General features: G+C 40.0%; 1 protein-coding gene across 1 annotated transcript; it reads left to right on the top strand.

Moving 5' to 3' along the window:
• The first annotated feature begins 721 nt into the window (after positions 1-721).
• LOC148698563 (uncharacterized) lies at positions 722-9,180 on the top strand. The gene is made up of 2 exons (XM_088678332.1): positions 722-1,138; positions 7,759-9,180. The coding sequence occupies exons 1-2, from the start codon at positions 722-724 to the stop codon at positions 9,178-9,180; spliced, it is 1,839 nt and encodes a 612-aa protein (XP_088534458.1).
• The last annotated feature ends 9,602 nt before the right edge of the window (positions 9,181-18,782 follow it).

The following is an 18,782-nucleotide window of genomic DNA, read 5'->3' as shown; positions in this document are numbered from 1 at the left end:
ATTGTCATTCATGATTTAAAAGGAATAAAATCTGGAAATCAATTTATGTTACATATGTGCATGTGTGGAGAAGAACCCCCTAACTAGTCTTTTTCCCATTCAATTCACCTAGTTTAGTGCCTAATCTGTTTAAATTGCAATCTGTCCATTTTATTTAATTTCGTCCAAATCAATTCCCCATTTTATTAAGTGTGTTAGATTAGTTAGAAAAGTATTTGAATCTGTCCAAATTAGGGTTTTGAGTCTAAGTTAGTTAAATTTCGTCCAAATCACCCTTTAGAGTCTAGTTTGAGTCTATTTGAGTGTTTTGGGCTGTTTTGAGTCTTTTTAAGTTGTTTTGAGTCATATAGGTCTAGGTAAGTGTTTTAAGGTTTAATTTTGTGTTTTTAAGTCAGTTTAGAGTAGATTAGCATCCCTAGTTAATCCCCGGTTAGAACGATCCCTACTTGCATATATACTACAATTGTCACAAATAGGGTTTAATTTGTGTGTCAATATAATTTTCACACCAAATTTTGGCGCCGTTGCCGGGGATTAGCAAACTTGCTAATCCCTTGTGTTTGTATCGTGTCAAAGTGTGTCTTAAGGTCAAGAGTGTCGTGTGTTTATTTGTTCTTTATTTTAGTGTTTACCGTGCCTTATTTCATAGTTTTTGTGTATTTGCCGTACCCTCTATAAGGGTTGCTGATTTGTTTTGTTTCCTTGTTCTAGGTACAAGTGTATGACTCGTAGTTGTCATCCCGTTTGTGAGAATATCTTGGAGTTTGACGACGATTTTGAACGAACTTTGAGACGAAAGAGGAAGCAACCAGAACCTAATCCACCTAGTTCTAGTTCTGAGGCCGAATATGAAGAAGAAGAAGTGGAGGAAGAAGAACAAGTCATGGCGATGGATAATCGAACAATCAAGGAGCTTTCTGCCTCGGGATTAGATAATGCCATGCCATTGTGCATTCAATATCCTAGGGCGGCCCAAGGCAAGACCGATGAGTTCGAATTGAAGTCAAGCTTGCTGCATCATATTCCCAAGTACCATGGGCTGTCCATGGAAGATCCAAACAAGCATTTGAAGGAGTTTGAAGTTGTATGCTCAAGCATGACACCCATTAACGTCGATGGGAATATTTTGAAGATGAAAGCTTTTCCATTCTCTCTTGTGGAAAAGGCTAAGGATTGGCTTTATGAATTGGCACCCGGGACCGTTACTTCTTGGGAAAGCATGAAGAGAGCGTTCTTGGAGAAGTTCTTCCCTACTTCAAGAGTCATTCTCTTGAGGAAGAAAATTAGTGGAATCCAACAAAGTCAAGGAGAATCCTTTCCGGCGTACTATGAGCGTTTTAAAGCCCTTGTTGCATCATGTCCTCAACCAAACAATATAAACTAACTAACATGAAGAAATAAATATAGTAAAGAGATAGGGATTGAGGAACGCAAATCTGATTTTGTAGCATGAATTGGTGAATTGCCCAAATCCTCTCTAGTTTAATGCATGGGTTGCCTCCCAAGAAGCGCTTGCTTTAACGTCGTGCAGCCGGACAAACATGCTTCTTAGCCTCACTTAGAGCCCACGGCATGGAGGGTATTGTCCTCCACAATCTGCCCTTCAATACTTACGTAATATGGCTCAATGAATGGGAGGGGATAGTGATCCTCCCTAATGGTGGTATTTTGGTTCCGGAAGTCCATGTAAATGCTCCCACCACCTTGAAATCGGTTGGGCACCTGCACCAAAGAAGGTAACAACCTATTAGTTGAAATGGGAATTGAAATTGGGATTGGAGACTTACAAACATATTGTGGTGAAGGCTCAAAATCGGCAGGCCTATCAACAATGTCACTATGGCTACTTTCGGCCATATTGGGTGGTTGTAGGGCAATCACTCTAAGTTCCTCTCCAATTGTGGTTTGATAGGAGCATATTTAGGCGACTTACTTAGCTTGTTTTCATGCATTTATGTTGTTAATTCATAGTTGTTTTAGTATTTTAAGCCATTTTCGTATGTTTTTAGGTCCTAATGGCAAAGGGAGCAAGAAAGTGCATTTTGAGGCTATTTGGAGCATTTTTGGGCATGGATTGGATAGCTTAACAATGGAGCAAAGAGGATGGACGAAATTGAAGACAAGAAGAGCTAGGAAAGGCTACAAATCTAAATACTTATTTCAGTTTCTAGAAGACTTATCCATTTAAATGCCGCAAGTCACCATTCCTTGTAGGTTTAGGAATTACAATCCTTCTCCTACTCTTATATCACATGTCCTAGGCCCTTTAGGATTAGGAATCTGCCTTAAACACTTCTTCTAGAACACCTTATCGTATCCCTACATGTGTGCTGCACCAAAACCTTCTAGAATCCCTAAATCCTAGCCGAAATCCCTATTCCAAATCCCACTTGATTTCTGCCTTGAATTAACCCTTTTTCAATGGGATTATGCAATCCTTTTCCTTCACTAAGTGTACCAAACTAGCCTACATAAACAGCCCTTGCCGCACCATTTAGACCACCACCCCTTCACACAACATTCATACATTCATTCAGAAATCCACCCTTTGCCGTGACCTTACAACCAAGTTTACACCATTCCCCTACTTCCACACCTCCATCCCAACCTCCATACACCACCATCAACCCTTGCCGCACCACCACACCTACCTAAATCCATCCAAAACCCAGAAAATCATCTACAAAACCACCCTAGACCTTGTGCCGTGACTTAGCAAGGAAGAGGAGAAGGAAGACCAATGATGCAAAAATTAACTTAACACACAAATTAACCCTCTTTTGACAATTGTAGCATATAAATAAGTAGGGATCGTTCTTACACCGGGGATTAGGAAGGATTGCTAAACACTCTAACTGACTCAAATAAATAAAACTGACCTTTAAAACACTTAAACTCACTTAAAAAGACTCAAACACGTTCACAAAACTCAAAATAGGCTAAAAACACTCAAAACTGCCTTAAAAACACAATCTGGGCAGTTTTGAGCCTAAACACAAACTTGGACGAAAATTGGTTCTAACTTGACTCAAAACTCTTAAAAACACAATCTAAAACATATTTGGACCAATTAGACACTCTAAGACAATTGGGGATTTGGTTTTGGACGAAAATCAAACAAACAAAACAAATATGTAAACTAGGCAGATTTAGGCGAAATTGATAGAATTAGGTGGATGGTGAGATGGCTAGGAGGTTTTTCTCCACACATGGCATACTTTCATACAACACAATCCTCAGTTGCTTATTCAATGAATTAATGAACCTCAACACCCCAAGTTAATTAGGTACGCTTAAATTAACTCTCAGATTTCCCCTAGGTCATTGAATTGAATGGAATTAGCGCATTGCAATCAAATTATTCCTTAAAAGTTTTCTATATGAAAGCGCATAATAGAAAGACAATCAAAGATCATTAGGTTCTATGGAAATCATAGGTGTTGACGAGGCATTCGTAACTATGAAAGCGCATGATACTTATGCCAAGAATTTACTTAACATAATTGTGACCAACAGTCTTAACTACTCATGAATATAAGTTCCCAACGATTAGGTGAAGTTTCCTTATACCCTAGCATCAGATTTATGCATGCAAATTAAGTGTGCACCCTCAATTCATATACATAAACAAGTTTTAATTCAAACAGATAAGTAAATTGAATTCACCATTCATGAAATCACAACTAAAAGTAATCAAATCATAATGCAAATATAGCCATGGTTTCAAAATTCCCCCTAGCCAAAAAGGGGATTAGTTCCTCATACTCGCAAAGCAAAAATTCTTGAAATTAAACATTGAAAACACAAGAAAGATTACACCTAGAACGTCCAGCAACTCCAAGTCGAATGGCATGCACGTCTAAGGGCTTTCCTCCTTCTTCCTTGCTGCGGCACAAGATGTGTGTGGTGGAATTGGGGGTTTTGGATGGTGTTTCCTTGTTTGGAGGGATGGAGGATGGTTGATTATGGTGGGAAGGGTGCGGCAGATGTGTAGGAAGATGTATGGAGGTGTATGGAGGTTGAGAATGGAGAATGGAGTGTTGCGGCAAGGTGTTTTCTGTATAGTATAAGGGGTGGTACGAATTTTTGGCTGAATTTATGTTTATATAGTCCTAGGGTTAAGTAGATTAGGGTTAGACTAAACAGATTTGGTGGGTTAGGGCCATAGAATTCGGCTATAGGTAAGTTAAATCCACTTAGGAGAGGGTTTGGCCCAATTAGTTTCATAAAAGGATTTGTGTAACCCAAATCCACAAGGAATGAGGCCTAATAAATCAGAATCCAAAGGGAAAAAGGTTTAGGAAATTCGTCCAAAATTGGGCCTTCTAGAAACTAGGTGTTTTGTGGCTGATTTTGGGTTTTCTAGAAGAAATAAAAGGGGGAAGGGTGTTGCTGATAGGATCATATTTATGCTACTTAGTTATGTTGTTTCCTTGCATTTAGTGAGTTAATTACTATTTATTTCAGTCTTTTAAGTTATTTTCGTACGTTTTTAGGTCCTAATGGCAAAAGGAGCAAGAAAGTGTATTTTGAGGCTATTTGGAGCATTTTTGGGCATGGATTGTGATAGGAGCATATTCATGCGACTTAAATGGCTTGTTCTCGTACATTTACGTTATGTTTCTTTAGTTATTTTAGTCCTTTATGCTTCTTTTGTGTGTTTTCAGGATAATAAGACGTGTTTGATGAAAGGGTGCATTATGGAGTGTTTTGGAGCATTATTGGGCTAAGGATGGATAGCTTATACTTGGAGCCCAAGTGTTGGATGAAATTGAAGGCCTTGTATGCACTTAAGGACACAAAACAATGGCCCTAACCCAATCACATAACACCTTGCCTTGGGCTTAACACAAACACCATTCCTTGCCATGCAAGGGGAAGCAATTTGGGTCCATTTCATGTACTTAAACTTTAGCCCAATCAAACAATCCATCAAAGCCATGCAAAACCACCAACACACACACATTCATTCACTCAATGCCGTGGCTTCCCTTTGCACTCACATGCATCCACACACACTTCACACAATTCCACAAGCCTTGCCAACACATTCAACCCATCACACATTCACCTTGTGCCGTGCACATTCCCTAACATTTCCAGCTTTTCTTCATCATTATTCCCCCTTTGTTCCAGCCATTTTCAACCCACATGCATCCTTTATTCTTCATCATTCCAGCCATGCACATTTAATCATTCATTTCATCCCTATGCCGTGCCTTTCACATGCAATTCCAGCATGCATTCACATGCATTTTCTGCACCTTTCCTCCTTGCAATTCCACATACTTTCATCATCATAACCCACCTACATTCCACCTAATTCACATGCTTTTCCAACTCATCCACAAGCCTTTGCCGTGGCTTTCATTCCCATTTTCAGAACACACTAGCATTTCCAGCTTTTCCCTTTACATTTCACATGCATTCCATACTTTTCCTAGCTGTTTTCCATCATTATTTCAGCCATCATTCACTCTTTAATCCACATGCATTCACACACACTTCACACAAACAACATTCACATGCTTTCACAAGCTTTTCCCAACAAACAAATCAGCCAACACATGCACCAAAACCTTCAATGCCATGGGTTCCCTTGCCTTTCCAGCATTCCCCTTGTGCAATTCCAGCTTTCCACCCACTTTCCTAGCTGTTTTTCACATGCATTGCAGCCACATTCTCACCCATTCTCTCCCTATATAAACCACACACACTTCATTCATTGGGCATTGATTCACTCCCCACTCCATCTGATCTCATTCACAACACAACACACCACACAAATACACATCCATTGCCGTGCATATCCTTCCAATCTGTGCAGTTTTTATCCTCCATTTCAGCCACTATCCAACCACTTCCCATCCCTCCAAAACACTTCACATAATCCCCAAAGCTCACCTTAGACCTTGTGCCACAACAACGAGGAAGAGAAGAGTGCCTAAACGTTCATACAATTCAAGTTTGAGTTGTTGGAATGTTTAGGTGTTTCTTTGATTTCAATGTTTGAATTCAATTTTCTTTGTTTTGTAATGGAAGAGAAGAGTGCCTAAACGTTCATACAATTCAAGTTTGAGTTGTTGGAATGTTTAGTTGTTTCTTTGATTTCAAGGTTATGAGGAACTAAACCCCCTTTAGCTAGGGGGTGATTCGAAACTATGTTTATATTTGCAATATGAATTGATTACTTTTGGTTGGAATTTCATAAGTTGTGGATTCAATTCGTTTAACTGTTTGATTGATAACTTATTTATGTATGTTCATTGAGATTGCAAGCTTAATTTTCATGCATGAATATGACGCTAGAATATAAGTGAGTTTCACCTAATCGTTATGAACTTATATTCACAAGTAGTGGAGGTTGCTTATAAACAATCGCGTTAAACGAATTCTTGGCATAAGTTTCATGCGTATTCCATAGTAACGAATGCCTCGTCAACACTTATAATTTTCATTGAACTTAATGATCTTTGTTGAATGTCTCTATCATGCGTATTCCATAGTTAGGGACTTTGATTAAGAATAATTTGGTTGTAATGCGTATTCCATTCAATCCAACGAATTTAGGGAAATCTGAAAGTTAATTTAAGCGGACCTAATTAACTTGGAGCATTGAGTTTCACAACTTATCGAAAGACCAACTGAGAATCAATATTGTATGCAAGTGTAACATGTGTGGAGAAGAACCCCTTGGCTATTCCATCATCCATATTTTCATCACATTCATATTTACATTTTGCCTTTAATTATATTCTGTCTTTTTAATTTAATATCGTCCAAACACATTTCCCCCATATTTCGTTGAGTCTTAATCATTCGTATTTGTTTTATTTTTGTATCTTTAAGCTTTTGGAGTCATAAACACTTTCAAATTCGTCTAAATCAAGTTCTAGTTTCTATTTGAGTCAATTTGATTGTTTTAAGCAGTTTGAGTCTTTCAAAGCTATTCTGAGTCATAGTAGTTTTGTTAAGAGTCTTTACATTTAGTTTTTGTGTTTTCAAGTCAATTCAAAATAGATTAGCACCCCTAGTTAATCCCCGGTTAGAACGATCCCTACTTACATCATTACTACAATTGTCACAAATAGGGTTTAGTTTGTGTGCGTATAAATTACGTATCAAATTTTGGCGCCGTTGCCGGGGATTGGCAAAGTTGCTAATCCCTTGTCTTGAGTCTTGTTTAAATTGTTTAGTTTAGTTTCTGTTTTGTTTTAATTTTTTTTGCACCGTGTGTATGTGTTTTTGTGCCGTGTGTGGCAACTTGTTTTCTTACTTGTGCCAAGTCTATTAAGTTGGTTACTTATCTTGTTTACTTTTGTGTGTAGGTACTAGTTTATGACCCGTAGCTCACAACCTGTTCGTGAGCAAATCTCCGACTTTGACGATGATTTCGAGAGGACTTTGAGAAGGAACAAGAAATTGCAAGAGTCTAATCCTCCTAGTCCCGAGCCTGAAGTAGAAGAGGAAGCCACGGATTGGGTTAAAGAGGAAATACCAACCATGGCGGTGGATAATCGAACCATTAAAGAGCTTTCTGCCTCAGGTTTGGCCAATGCAGCCCCTCTTTGCATTCAATACCCCGCGGCTGCCCAAGACAAGACCGATGAATTCGAATTGAAGTCAAGCTTGTTGCACCACATTCCGAAGTACCATGGGCTTTCCATGGAAGATCCCAACAAGCATCTCAAGGAGTTCGAGGTTGTTTGTTCGAGCATGACACCCATCAATGTCGATGGGAACATTCTGATGATGAAGGCTTTTCCATTCTCTCTTGTGGAAAAGGCTAAGGATTGGCTTTATGAATTGGCACCCGGGACCGTTACTTCTTGGGAGAGCATGAAGAGAGCCTTCTTGGAGAAGTTCTTCCCTACTTCAAAAGTCATTCTCTTGAGGAAGAAAATTAGCGGAATCCAACAAAGTCAAGGAGAATCTTTTCCGGCATACTACGAGCGTTTTAAAACCCTTGTTGCATCATGTCCTCAACATCAAATGAAGGAGGAGCTTCTCCTTCAATACTTCTATGAGGGCCTTCTTCCCATTGAAAGGCAAATGCTCGATGCTTCGGCGGGAGGTGCATTGGTGGACAAAACACCTATGGCAGCCAAGACCCTAATTGCAAACCGTGCTCTAAATGCACAACAATATGAAGGTGTTGGACAAAGAGAAGGGCCACGACAACAAAGTGTGAATGAGGTAAGTGCAATTTCTGATATTCAGTCACAATTGGCTAATCTTACTTCTCTCGTGTCTCAGGTTGTCAAGGGGTCAAAACCACAAGAAAACCAAGTGTGTGGTGTGTGTTCAATGCAAGGGCATCCATCGGAGACGTGCCCTCAGTTAATAGAGAATGGAGGATGGGAATCTGCCAATGCCGTGGGTTTTGGGAACCAAAATCAACCACGCCATGATCCATACTCTAATACCTACAATCCGAGTTGGAGGGACCACCCAAATTTCAAATGGCGGGATCCTCAACAACCCCAACAACAAGGAGGATTTAGGCAGCAACCACCGGGCTTTTATACAAAGCCATTCATCCCCAATCAAAACCAAGTGCAATCTACCCCAACAACCTCAGGTGTGTCTTTGGATAATGATCAAGTTGTTAAGTTACTTACTACTTTGACGCAGGAAGTACAAACTCAAAATAAGGAGAGACAAATCCAAGACAAACGGGTGGATAATTTGGAGAAGCAAATGGGTCAAATTGCCGAGTTTATGGGGCAAATTAGAGAACAAGGCACATTGCCTAGTTCAACCGTTATGAACCCGAAGGGAGGATTTGAAACCGCTAAGGCCATCATGTTGAGAAGTGGTAAACAGGTTGGAACGGACTCAAATACATCCAAATCAAGTCAAGACGAGGAGGACAAGTTGCTGCAAGAAGAAGCACGGGGAGCAAAGCCCACGGCCAAGGATGACCAAACCTTGCCGAATTCATCTAGTCCTCCTAAACCATTCCAAACCACCAAGGTAAGTCCCAATTCAACTTTTTCTAGTTCTATTCCACTAAATGTGCCCTTTCCTGGCAGGTTTAGGCAATCAAAGAAGGAAGAAGCTGAGAAGGACATTCTAGAGACCTTTCGGAAAGTTCAAGTTAATATTCCGCTCCTTGATGCGATTAAGCAAGTCCCGAGGTATGCTAAGTTTTTAAAAGAACTTTGTACAACAAGGTGAAGGATTTCAAACAAAGAGGTGGTTCAAGTAAGTGAAAATGTCTCTGCTGTGTTACAAAGGAAATTACCCCCTAAATGCAAAGATCCGGGTAGTTTTACAATTCCGTGCGTTATAGGTAATACTAAGTTTGAACAATGCATGTTAGACTTAGGGGCTTCGATTAATGTTATGCCATACTCTATTTATGCATCTATGAACTTAGGTGAGCTTAAAAATGATGGAGTGATAATTCAATTAGCTGATCGTTCTAATGCATATCCAAAGGGTGTTTTGGAAGATGTTTTGGTACAGGTTGGTAACTTGATTTTTCCAGCGGATTTCTACGTGCTTGACATGGAGGATTCACCCCATTCCACCCCATTGCCGATTCTATTAGGGAGGCCCTTCATGAAAACAGCCCGCACCAAGATAGATGTGTTTAAAGGAACTTTAACGATGGAATTTGATGGGGAAGTCATTGATTTCAATCTTTCTGAAAGTATTAAATTTCCTAAGGACGATCATTCTTGCTTTTCTATTGATATAATTGATGATTTGGCGCAGGATTTTCTCGATTGTTTGGAGAGGGATACACTTGAAACAACAATTTCACAAGGAATTGGGCAAAAATCTGGTTTTGCCGTGCCTAGAAGTGTGGAGGAGGCCGAGATAGTGGCTGCCCTTGAGTCACTACCTCAACACCATGGTAAGCCTTCTAACCCAATTTCAATTTCAGTTTCCACTAATAAGTTGTTACCCTCAGTGATTCAGGCACCCGTACTTGAGCTTAAACCGTTGCCCGATCATTTAAAGTACGTCTATCTGGGAGACAACGAGACATTGCCCGTCATTGTCTCCTCATCACTCACTGATGCGAGAATTATACGCACACAAATTAAACCCTCTTTTTATCAATTGTAGTGAAGAATGTAAGTAGGGATCGTTCTGGACCGGGGATTAGGAGGGATTATTAATCACTTGGATTTGACTCAAAAACGTAAAAACACAATATAAAACACTATACTAGACTCAAGGAATGCAAAACTAAACTTTAAATCACCAAAACAAACCAAAACACTCAAAACTGCCTTAAAAACACAATCTGGGCAGTTTTGAACACTAGACACAACTTTGGACGAAAATTGGTTTTAACTTGACCTAAGACACTTAAAAACACAAACTAAAGTGATTTCTAACTACTATGACTCAACAAAGTAAAGGGGGATTGGTTTTGGACGAAATTAAAAACAAAACAAACTTTTTAAATTAGAACAGATTGTAAAAACGAATTTGATGGAATTGAATGGATGGGAAGCTAGCTAAGGGGTTCATCTCCACACATGTTATACTTGCACACAAAACGATTTCTAATTGCTTTTCAATAAACCATGAATTCTCAACGCCCCAGATTAACCGTGAATTGCACTAATTAACCCTCAGATTTTCCTAACGTTATTGAATTGGATGATTGCATACGACAACCCAAAGCATTCCCCACAAGTTCCCTACATGAATTGTATAATAGAGATACAAGCAAGAATCATTAAGTTCTTTGAAAACCATAAGCATTGACGAAGCACTCATTACTATGAATTGCATGAAACTTATGCCAAGAATTTACTTAACGCAATTGAGATCATCAACTTTTACTACTTGTGAATATAATTCCATAACGATTAGGTGAAATTTCCTTATATCCTAGCATCCAATTTATGCATGATAATTAAGCGTGCACTCTCAACCAACACACACAAATCAATATAATTCACATAGATAAGTAAATTGAATTCACAACTTATGAAACGCAATTAGAAGTAATCAAATCATATCGCAAGCATAAACATGTATTTCGAATCCCCCCCTAGCCAAGGGGGGGTTTAGTTCCTCATACGCACAAAACAAAGAGAATTGAAATTAAACATTGAATTCAAAGGAAAAAAAACACCTAGAAATTCCAGCGACGCGAACTCGAATTGCATGAACTTCCGAGATTCCTTCTCCTCCTCCTTGGTGCGGCAAAGGTCTAAAGACAGGTTTAGGGCCTTAGGTATATGGATGCATGGTTATGGAGGGATGTAGTAGTGTTTAGGAGAAGGGGATGGTGCGGCAAAGCTTAAAACTAAGGAGAAAGGTGTTTGGACGAATTTCTGGAATTAATGAATGTGTATGAGAGGTGGTGATCTGATCTAGGGGTTAATATGAGTATATATAGGCACTTAAAACCCTAGGGTAATCAGATATGGACTTGAATAACCCAAATCCACAAGGAAATAGGCTTAGAAATCAGAAATAGAAAGGGATAATGCTTCCTAGGTGCGGCAGGTAAGGAGATAAGGTGATAAGGCTTCTAGAATGCCTTGCAAGGCAAGGGAAATCAGCTATCTAGAAGGGTTAGGTGCGGCACTTAAAGGATAGGGCAGATTTAGGGCTTCTAGAAACCCTCCAATGCAAGGAAAACTCATGGCAAGGATGGATAAGGGTTCTAGAACAAAGATAAGGTTTCTAGAACAAGGATAAGGTTTCTAGAACAAGGATAAGGTGCCCTAAATGGATAAGGACTCCTCATTGCACATGGAAACTTTGCCTATTAGGATTAGGAAACCTTGTCTTTGTCATTTCTTCTTCATCTTGGACTCCTTTTCCTTCTTGGACTTGGAAAACTTCTTTGTTGCTTCACTTGAGACCATTTGGATTTTGACTTTCCTACTTGCACTAAGAAACCTTGTTTGAGTAGGAAACTTTATTCTTCTAGGGATCCTAATTCAACTAGGAAACCCATTTCAACTAGGAATCCTAATTCAACTAGGAAACCATCTTCCATTAGGGACTTTCCTACTTCAACTAGGAAACCTTGCTCAAGTATTAATCATCATCTTCAAGTCTTCAATTTCGTCCATCCTCTCGGCTCCAAGCATATGATGTCCATTCCAAGCTCTAATTTGCTCCAAAAGGCTCCAAAATGCATCCTTTTGCATACTTTGCCCTTAAAACCTGAAAACACATAGAACTAGCTTAAAAGACTACTTTACTAAGGAAAAACACTATAAATGCACAAAAACAAGCTAAATTAAGGTGCGTAAATATGCTCCTATCACTCACCGCCATAGAGGAGGAGAAGTTGATCCGAGTGTTGAAAGAGCACAAGACGGCCATTGGGTGGACTTTGGCCGATATTAGGGGAATTAGCCCGACTACGTGCATGCATCGCATACTTCTAGAGGAGGGGGCTAAACCAACTCGAGAGGCTCAGCGCCGTCTCAACCCTCCAATGATGGAAGTTGTGAAAAAGGAGATTATCAAACTTCTTGATTGTGGAGTGATTTATCCGATCTCTGATAGTCGTTGGGTGTCACCGGTGCAATGTGTTCCAAAGAAGTCCGGAGTGACAGTGGTGAAGAATGCCGAGAATGAGCTTGTGCCAACCCGTATCCAAACAGGTTGGCGTGTGTGCATTGATTATAGGAAGCTCAACGCCACCACAAGGAAGGATCACTTCCCTTTGCCGTTCATTGATCAAATGCTTGAAAGGTTAGCCGGTCATTCTTTTTATTGTTTCCTTGATGGTTATTCTGGATATAATCAGATTGTCATAGCGCCGGATGACCAAGAAAAGACAACTTTCACGTGCCCCTTTGGTACTTTTGCTTATCGTCGCATGCCTTTTGGTTTATGCAATGCTCCGGCCACGTTTCAAAGGTGTATGGTAAGTATCTTTTCAGATTTTGTGGAAAAGATTATTGAGGTATTTATGGATGATTTCAGTGTGTTTGGTGATTCATTTGATGATTGTTTGGAAAATCTCACAATAATTTTGAAACGATGTGTAGAAACTAACCTTGTGCTTGATAGGAGCATATTTAGGCGACTTACTTAGCTTGTTTTCGTGCATTTATATTGTTAATTCATAGTTGTTTTAGTAGTTTAAGCCATTTTCGTGTGTTTTTAGGTTCATATGGCTAAGGAAGCAAAAAGATGCATTTTGGAGCATTTTGGAGCAAAATTGGACTTGGAATGGATAGCTTATGTTTGGAGCAAAAGGAATGGACGAAATTGAAGGATTCCTAATCCATATCAGCCACATGCACATTCAATCATTCACACCAAAACCTTGCACATGCTTTCCCATTTCATTATTCATTCTCTTTGCACCACCAATTCAGCCACATGCACCCTTTAATCATTCAACCATGCAGCCACACATTCACCCACATGCATTCCCCTTACAATTTCAGCCATCCCACTTCATCATTGCACATGCATTCACCCTTTAATCCATTGCAGCCACATGCACTCCCATTTTCTCCCAAAACATTGCACATGCATTTTCAGCTTTCCACCAAGTTCCTAGCTGTCATATTCCCTCTTTTTCACCTATAAATAAGCACCCATTGCAGCCACAAATCACTCACTCTTCCATATTCAGAAAACCATCTCATATTCACATTCATTCACGCCAGAAATTCATTCCCTCTCTCTAACACAGCCATACTCCACCATTCTTCATATTTTCTGCCCAAAAACACTCCTTGCCTTCCCCTACATCCATCCCTACCCTAAACACATCATTCTACATCATCCATAACCCCCAAAACTCACCAAAACCCCTTGTGCCGCAGCAACTAGAGGAGAAGAGGCCTAAACGTTCATACAATTCAAGATTGAGTTGTTGGAATTTTTAGGTGTACTTCGATTCTTGTTTTCAATGTTTACTTTGTTATTACTCTCTAAGTTTGTTGTAATCATGAGTGGCTAAACCCCTAATTAGTTAGGGGAAAGTTTGAAGCCATGAACATGTTTGAAATATGAATTGATTTCTTCCAATTGTGATTTGTTAAGTTGTGATTGTAATTCAATTATCATGTTTATTAAAAACTTGTTTTTGTATGTTGATTAGGGATGCATACTTAGTCTTCATGCATAAACTCGATGCTAGTTTATAAACGAGTTTCACCTAATCGTCACAAGTTTATAAACATGAGTAGTGAAGGTTGCTAGTCACAACCGCGTTAATTGAATTCTCGGCAAAAGTATCATGCATTCATAGTTACAATTGCCTCGTCAACACTTATATTTCTCATAGAGCATAATGATCTCTCATTGTATCTCTTCTATGCATTCATGTTGAGAACCATTGGAGAATGATTTGAATTGTCGCATGCATCATCCAATTCAATAACATAAGGAAAATTTGAGAGTTAATTAGTGCATCACGGTTAACTTGGGGTGTTGAGCATCATAGATAATGAAAAGCAATTGGAGAATCGATTCATATATAAATGTGTCATGTGTGGAGAATGGACCTCTAACTAATCCATCCATCATCTTGTTTCTCAAATCCGTTTATACAATCTGCCTAGTTTATTAACTTGTTTTATTTAATTTAATTTCGTCAAAACCTTAATCCCCCTTTACTTTAGTGTCCAACTTAGTTAGAAAGTGTCTTAGTTTGTGTTTTTAAGTGTTTTGATTCAATTTGTTACACAAATTCGTCCAAATTCACCAAAGTGTCCAAAACTGCCCAGAAAGTGTTTTTAAGGCAGTTTTGAGTGTTTTGGGTGATGTTTGAGTCTTTTGGTTTGTTTTAGTGTTTTAAAGTTTAGTTTTGCATTCTTTGAGTCTAGTAAGTGTTTTATATTGTGTTCTTACGTTTTTGAGTCAATTTCACATTGATTAGCATCCCTAGTTAATCCCCGGTCTAGAACGATCCCTATTTGCTCATTTACTACAATTGTCATCCATAGGGTTTAATTTGTGTGTTTAACTATTTTCGCATCAAATTTTGGCGCCGTTGCCGGGGATTAGCAAAATTGCTAATCCCTTGTGCTTTTGCCGTATGTTTTTAGTGTAATTTACCTAGTTTTCTTATTTTGTTTTGTTTTCTTGGTTTAGGTACTAGTGCATGACGCGGAGTTCTCAAACTGTGCATGCACATATCTTGGACTTTAACGACGATTTTGAACGTGATTTGAGAAGAAAGAGGAGGCATCCCGAACCTAGTGAACCTAGTGAACCTAGTTCAAGTTCAGAGGCCGAATCTGAGTTTGAAAGTGTGGAAGAAGAAGTTATGGCAGCGGACAATCGGACCATTAAAGAGCTTTCGGCCTCGGGGTTGGCCAATGCCGCACCATTATGCATTCAATACCCTGCGGCTGCCCAAGGCAAGACCGATGAATTCGAGTTGAAGTCAAGCTTGTTGCACCACATTCCGAAATACCATGGGCTTTCCATGGAAGATCCCAACAAGCATCTCAAGGAGTTCGAGGTTGTTTGTTCGAGCATGACACCCATAAATGTCGATGGGAACATTCTAATGATGAAAGCTTTTCCATTCTCTCTTGTGGAAAAAGCTAAGGATTGGCTTTATGAATTGGCACCCGGGACCGTTACTTCTTGGGAGAGCATGAAGAGAGCGTTCTTGGAGAAGTTCTTCCCTACTTCAAGAGTCATCCTCTTGAGGAAGAAAATTAGCGGAATCCAACAAAGTCAAGGAGAATCTTTTCCAGCATACTACGAGCGTTTTAAAGCCCTTGTTGCATCATGTCCTCAACATCAAATGAAGGAGGAGCTTCTCCTTCAATATTTCTATGAGGGCCTTCTTCCCATTGAAAGGCAAATGCTCGATGCTTCGGCGGGAGGTGCATTGGTGGACAAAACTCCTATGTCGGCCAAGACCCTAATTGCAAACCGTGCTCTAAATGCACAACAATATGAAGGACTTGGGCAAAGGGACCCCCCACGGCAACACTTGAATGAGGTAAGTTCTCAATCCGATATTCAATCTCAGATAGCTAATCTTACTTCTATTGTGTCTCAGATGGCCGAAGGAATGAAGATACAAGGACCGATTGTATGTGGTGTATGTTCTATCCAAGGACACCCTTCGGAAAAATGCCCTCAATTGATTGAGAATGGGGGATGGGAGAGTGCAAATGCCATTGGATTTCCGAGCCACAATCAACCAAGGAATGATCCATATTCCAACACATACAATCCGGGTTGGAGAGACCATCCAAACTTCAAGTGGAGGGAACCTCAACAACCTCAACAACAAGGAGGCTTTAGACAACAACCCCCGGGGTTCTACACCAAGCCATTCGGCCCCAATCCAAACCAAGCACAACCTGCCCAAAACAATCAAGGTACGTCGTTGGGAAATGAAACACTTCTTAAATTACTTACCAATTTGTCTCAGGGGCAAGAGGATCAAACCAAAGCCATGCAAAACCAAGACAAAAGGGTGGATCACTTGGAGAAACAAATTGGGCAGATTGCGGAATTTGTAGGACAATTCCGAGACAAAGGCAAGCTCCCTAGCTCAACCATTGTCAATCCAAGGGGAGGATTCGAATCTGCCAAGGCAATCATGTTGAGAAGTGGTAAGGAGGTCGAAACCACCCCAAGCACGTCCAAAACAAGCCAAGAAGAGGACGTGTTGCTGCAAGAAGAGGAGGAACAAGGAATAAAGGCCACGGCAAGGGTGAAAGAATCTTTGCCGCAGCCCCCTATTGTGCCAAAACCGTCCAATATGCCTAAGGTAAGTCCAAATTCGACTTTGTCAAGTTCTATTCCACTAAACGTGCCCTTTCCTAGCAGGTTTAGGCAATCAAAGAAGGAGGAGAGTGAAAAGGACATTTTGGAAACCTTTAGGAAAGTTCAAGTTAACATTCCGCTCCTTGATGCAATCAAGCAAGTCCCTAAGTATGCCAAGTTCTTAAAAGAGCTTTGCACAACGAGGAAGAGGATTTCAAACAAGGAGGTGGTCCAGGTAAGTGAAAATGTCTCTGCTGTGTTGCAAAGGAAATTACCCCCTAAATGCAAAGATCCGGGTAGTTTTACAATTCCGTGCGTTATTGGTAATACTAAGTTTGAACAATGCATGTTAGACTTAGGGGCTTCGATTAATGTTATGCCATACTCTATTTATGCATCTATGAACTTAGGTGAGCTTAAAAATGATGGTGTGATAATTCAATTAGCCGATCGTTCTAATGCATATCCAAAGGGTGTTTTGGAAGATGTTTTGGTACAGGTTGATAACTTGATTTTTCCAGCGGATTTCTACGTGCTTGACATGGAGGATTCACCCCATTCCACCCCATTACCGATTCTATTAGGGAGGCCCTTCATGAAAACAGCCCGCACCAAGATAGATGTGTTTAAAGGAACTTTAACGATGGAATTTGATGGGGAAGTCATTGATTTCAATCTTTCTGAAAGTATTAAATTTCCTAAGGACGATCATTCTTGCTTTTCTATTGATATAATTGATGATTTGGCGCAGGAATTTCTCGATTCTTTGGAGAGGGATACACTTGAAACAACAATTGCACAAGGAATTGGGCAAAAATTTGGTTTTGCCGTGCCTAGAAGTGAAGATGAGGCCGAGATGGTTGCTGCACTTGAGTCATTGCCACAACACTTTGGTAAGCCTCCAAAACCGAGTCCAATTCCTGTTTCGACTAACAAGTTGTTACCTTCAGTGATTCAGGCACCCATTCTTGAGCTTAAACCATTGCCGGATCATTTGAAGTATGTCTATTTGGGAGACAATGAGACGTTGCCTGTCATAGTTTCCTTATCCCTCACAGCAATGGAGGAGGAGAAATTGATTCGGGTGTTGAAAGAACACAAGACGGCCATAGGATGGACCTTGGCCGACATAAAGGGTATTAGTCCTACAACTTGCATGCATCGCATACTTTTAGAGGAGGGGGCTAAACCAACCAGAGAGGCTCAACGCCGGCTCAACCCTCCAATGATGGAAGTTGTGAAAAAGGAGATTATCAAGCTTCTAGATTGTGGGGTGATCTATCCTATCTCGGATAGCCGTTGGGTTTCACCGGTTCAAGTTGTGCCAAAGAAATCCGGAGTGACTGTGGTGAAGAATGAAGAAGATGAACTTGTGCCTACACGCATTCAAACCGGTTGGAGGGTGTGCATTGACTATAGAAAGCTAAATGCCGCAACAAGGAAAGATCACTTCCCTTTGCCATTCATTGATCAAATGCTTGAAAGGTTAGCCGGTCATTCTTTTTATTGCTTTCTTGATGGTTATTCGGGTTATAATCAAATTGTCATAACGCCGGATGATCAAGAAAAGACCACCTTTACTTGTCCATTTGGTACTTTTGCATATCGTCGTATGCCATTTGGTTTATGCAATGCACCGGCCACTTTCCAACGATGCATGGTAAGTATCTTCTCTGATTATGTTGAAAAGATAATTGAAGTATTTATGGACGATTTTAGTGTGTTTGGAGACTCATTTGATGCTTGTTTGCATAATCTCACTTTAATCTTGAAAAGATGCATGGAAACTAACCTTGTTTTGAATTGGGAAAAATGTCATTTTATGGTTAAACAAGGTATAGTTTTGGGTCATATCATCTCTGAAAAAGGAATTGAAGTTGATAAGTCTAAAATAGATCTTGTACGTCACTTACCCTCTCCTGCGTCGGTTAGAGGGGTCCGTTCTTTTCTTGGCCATGCAGGATTCTATCGACGATTTATCAAGGACTTTTCCAAGATTGCACAACCCCTATGCCGCCTACTCCAAAAGGATGTGTCTTTTGAGTTCAACGAGGCGTGTGAGAAGGCATTCAAGCATCTAAAAGACTTACTCA

This window comes from Pyrus communis, chromosome 2, assembly GCF_041283825.1.
Source record: "Pyrus communis isolate YQ-2024b chromosome 2, ASM4128382v1, whole genome shotgun sequence".
Lineage (NCBI taxonomy): Eukaryota > Viridiplantae > Streptophyta > Magnoliopsida > Rosales > Rosaceae > Pyrus > Pyrus communis.
Note: the sequence above shows the minus strand (reverse complement) of the source record. Positions and strands in the feature narration are given on the sequence as shown.

Bases quoted from the DNA above. Each gene is read 5' to 3' on its own strand.
- LOC148698563 (XM_088678332.1), top strand. From the start codon at position 722: ATGACTCGTAGTTGTCATCCCGTTTGTGAGAATATCTTGGAGTTTGAC. The intron at 1,139-7,758 runs GCTTTTCCATTC...CTGATGATGAAG, and splicing joins GGAATATTTTGAAGATGAAA to GCTTTTCCATTCTCTCTTGT.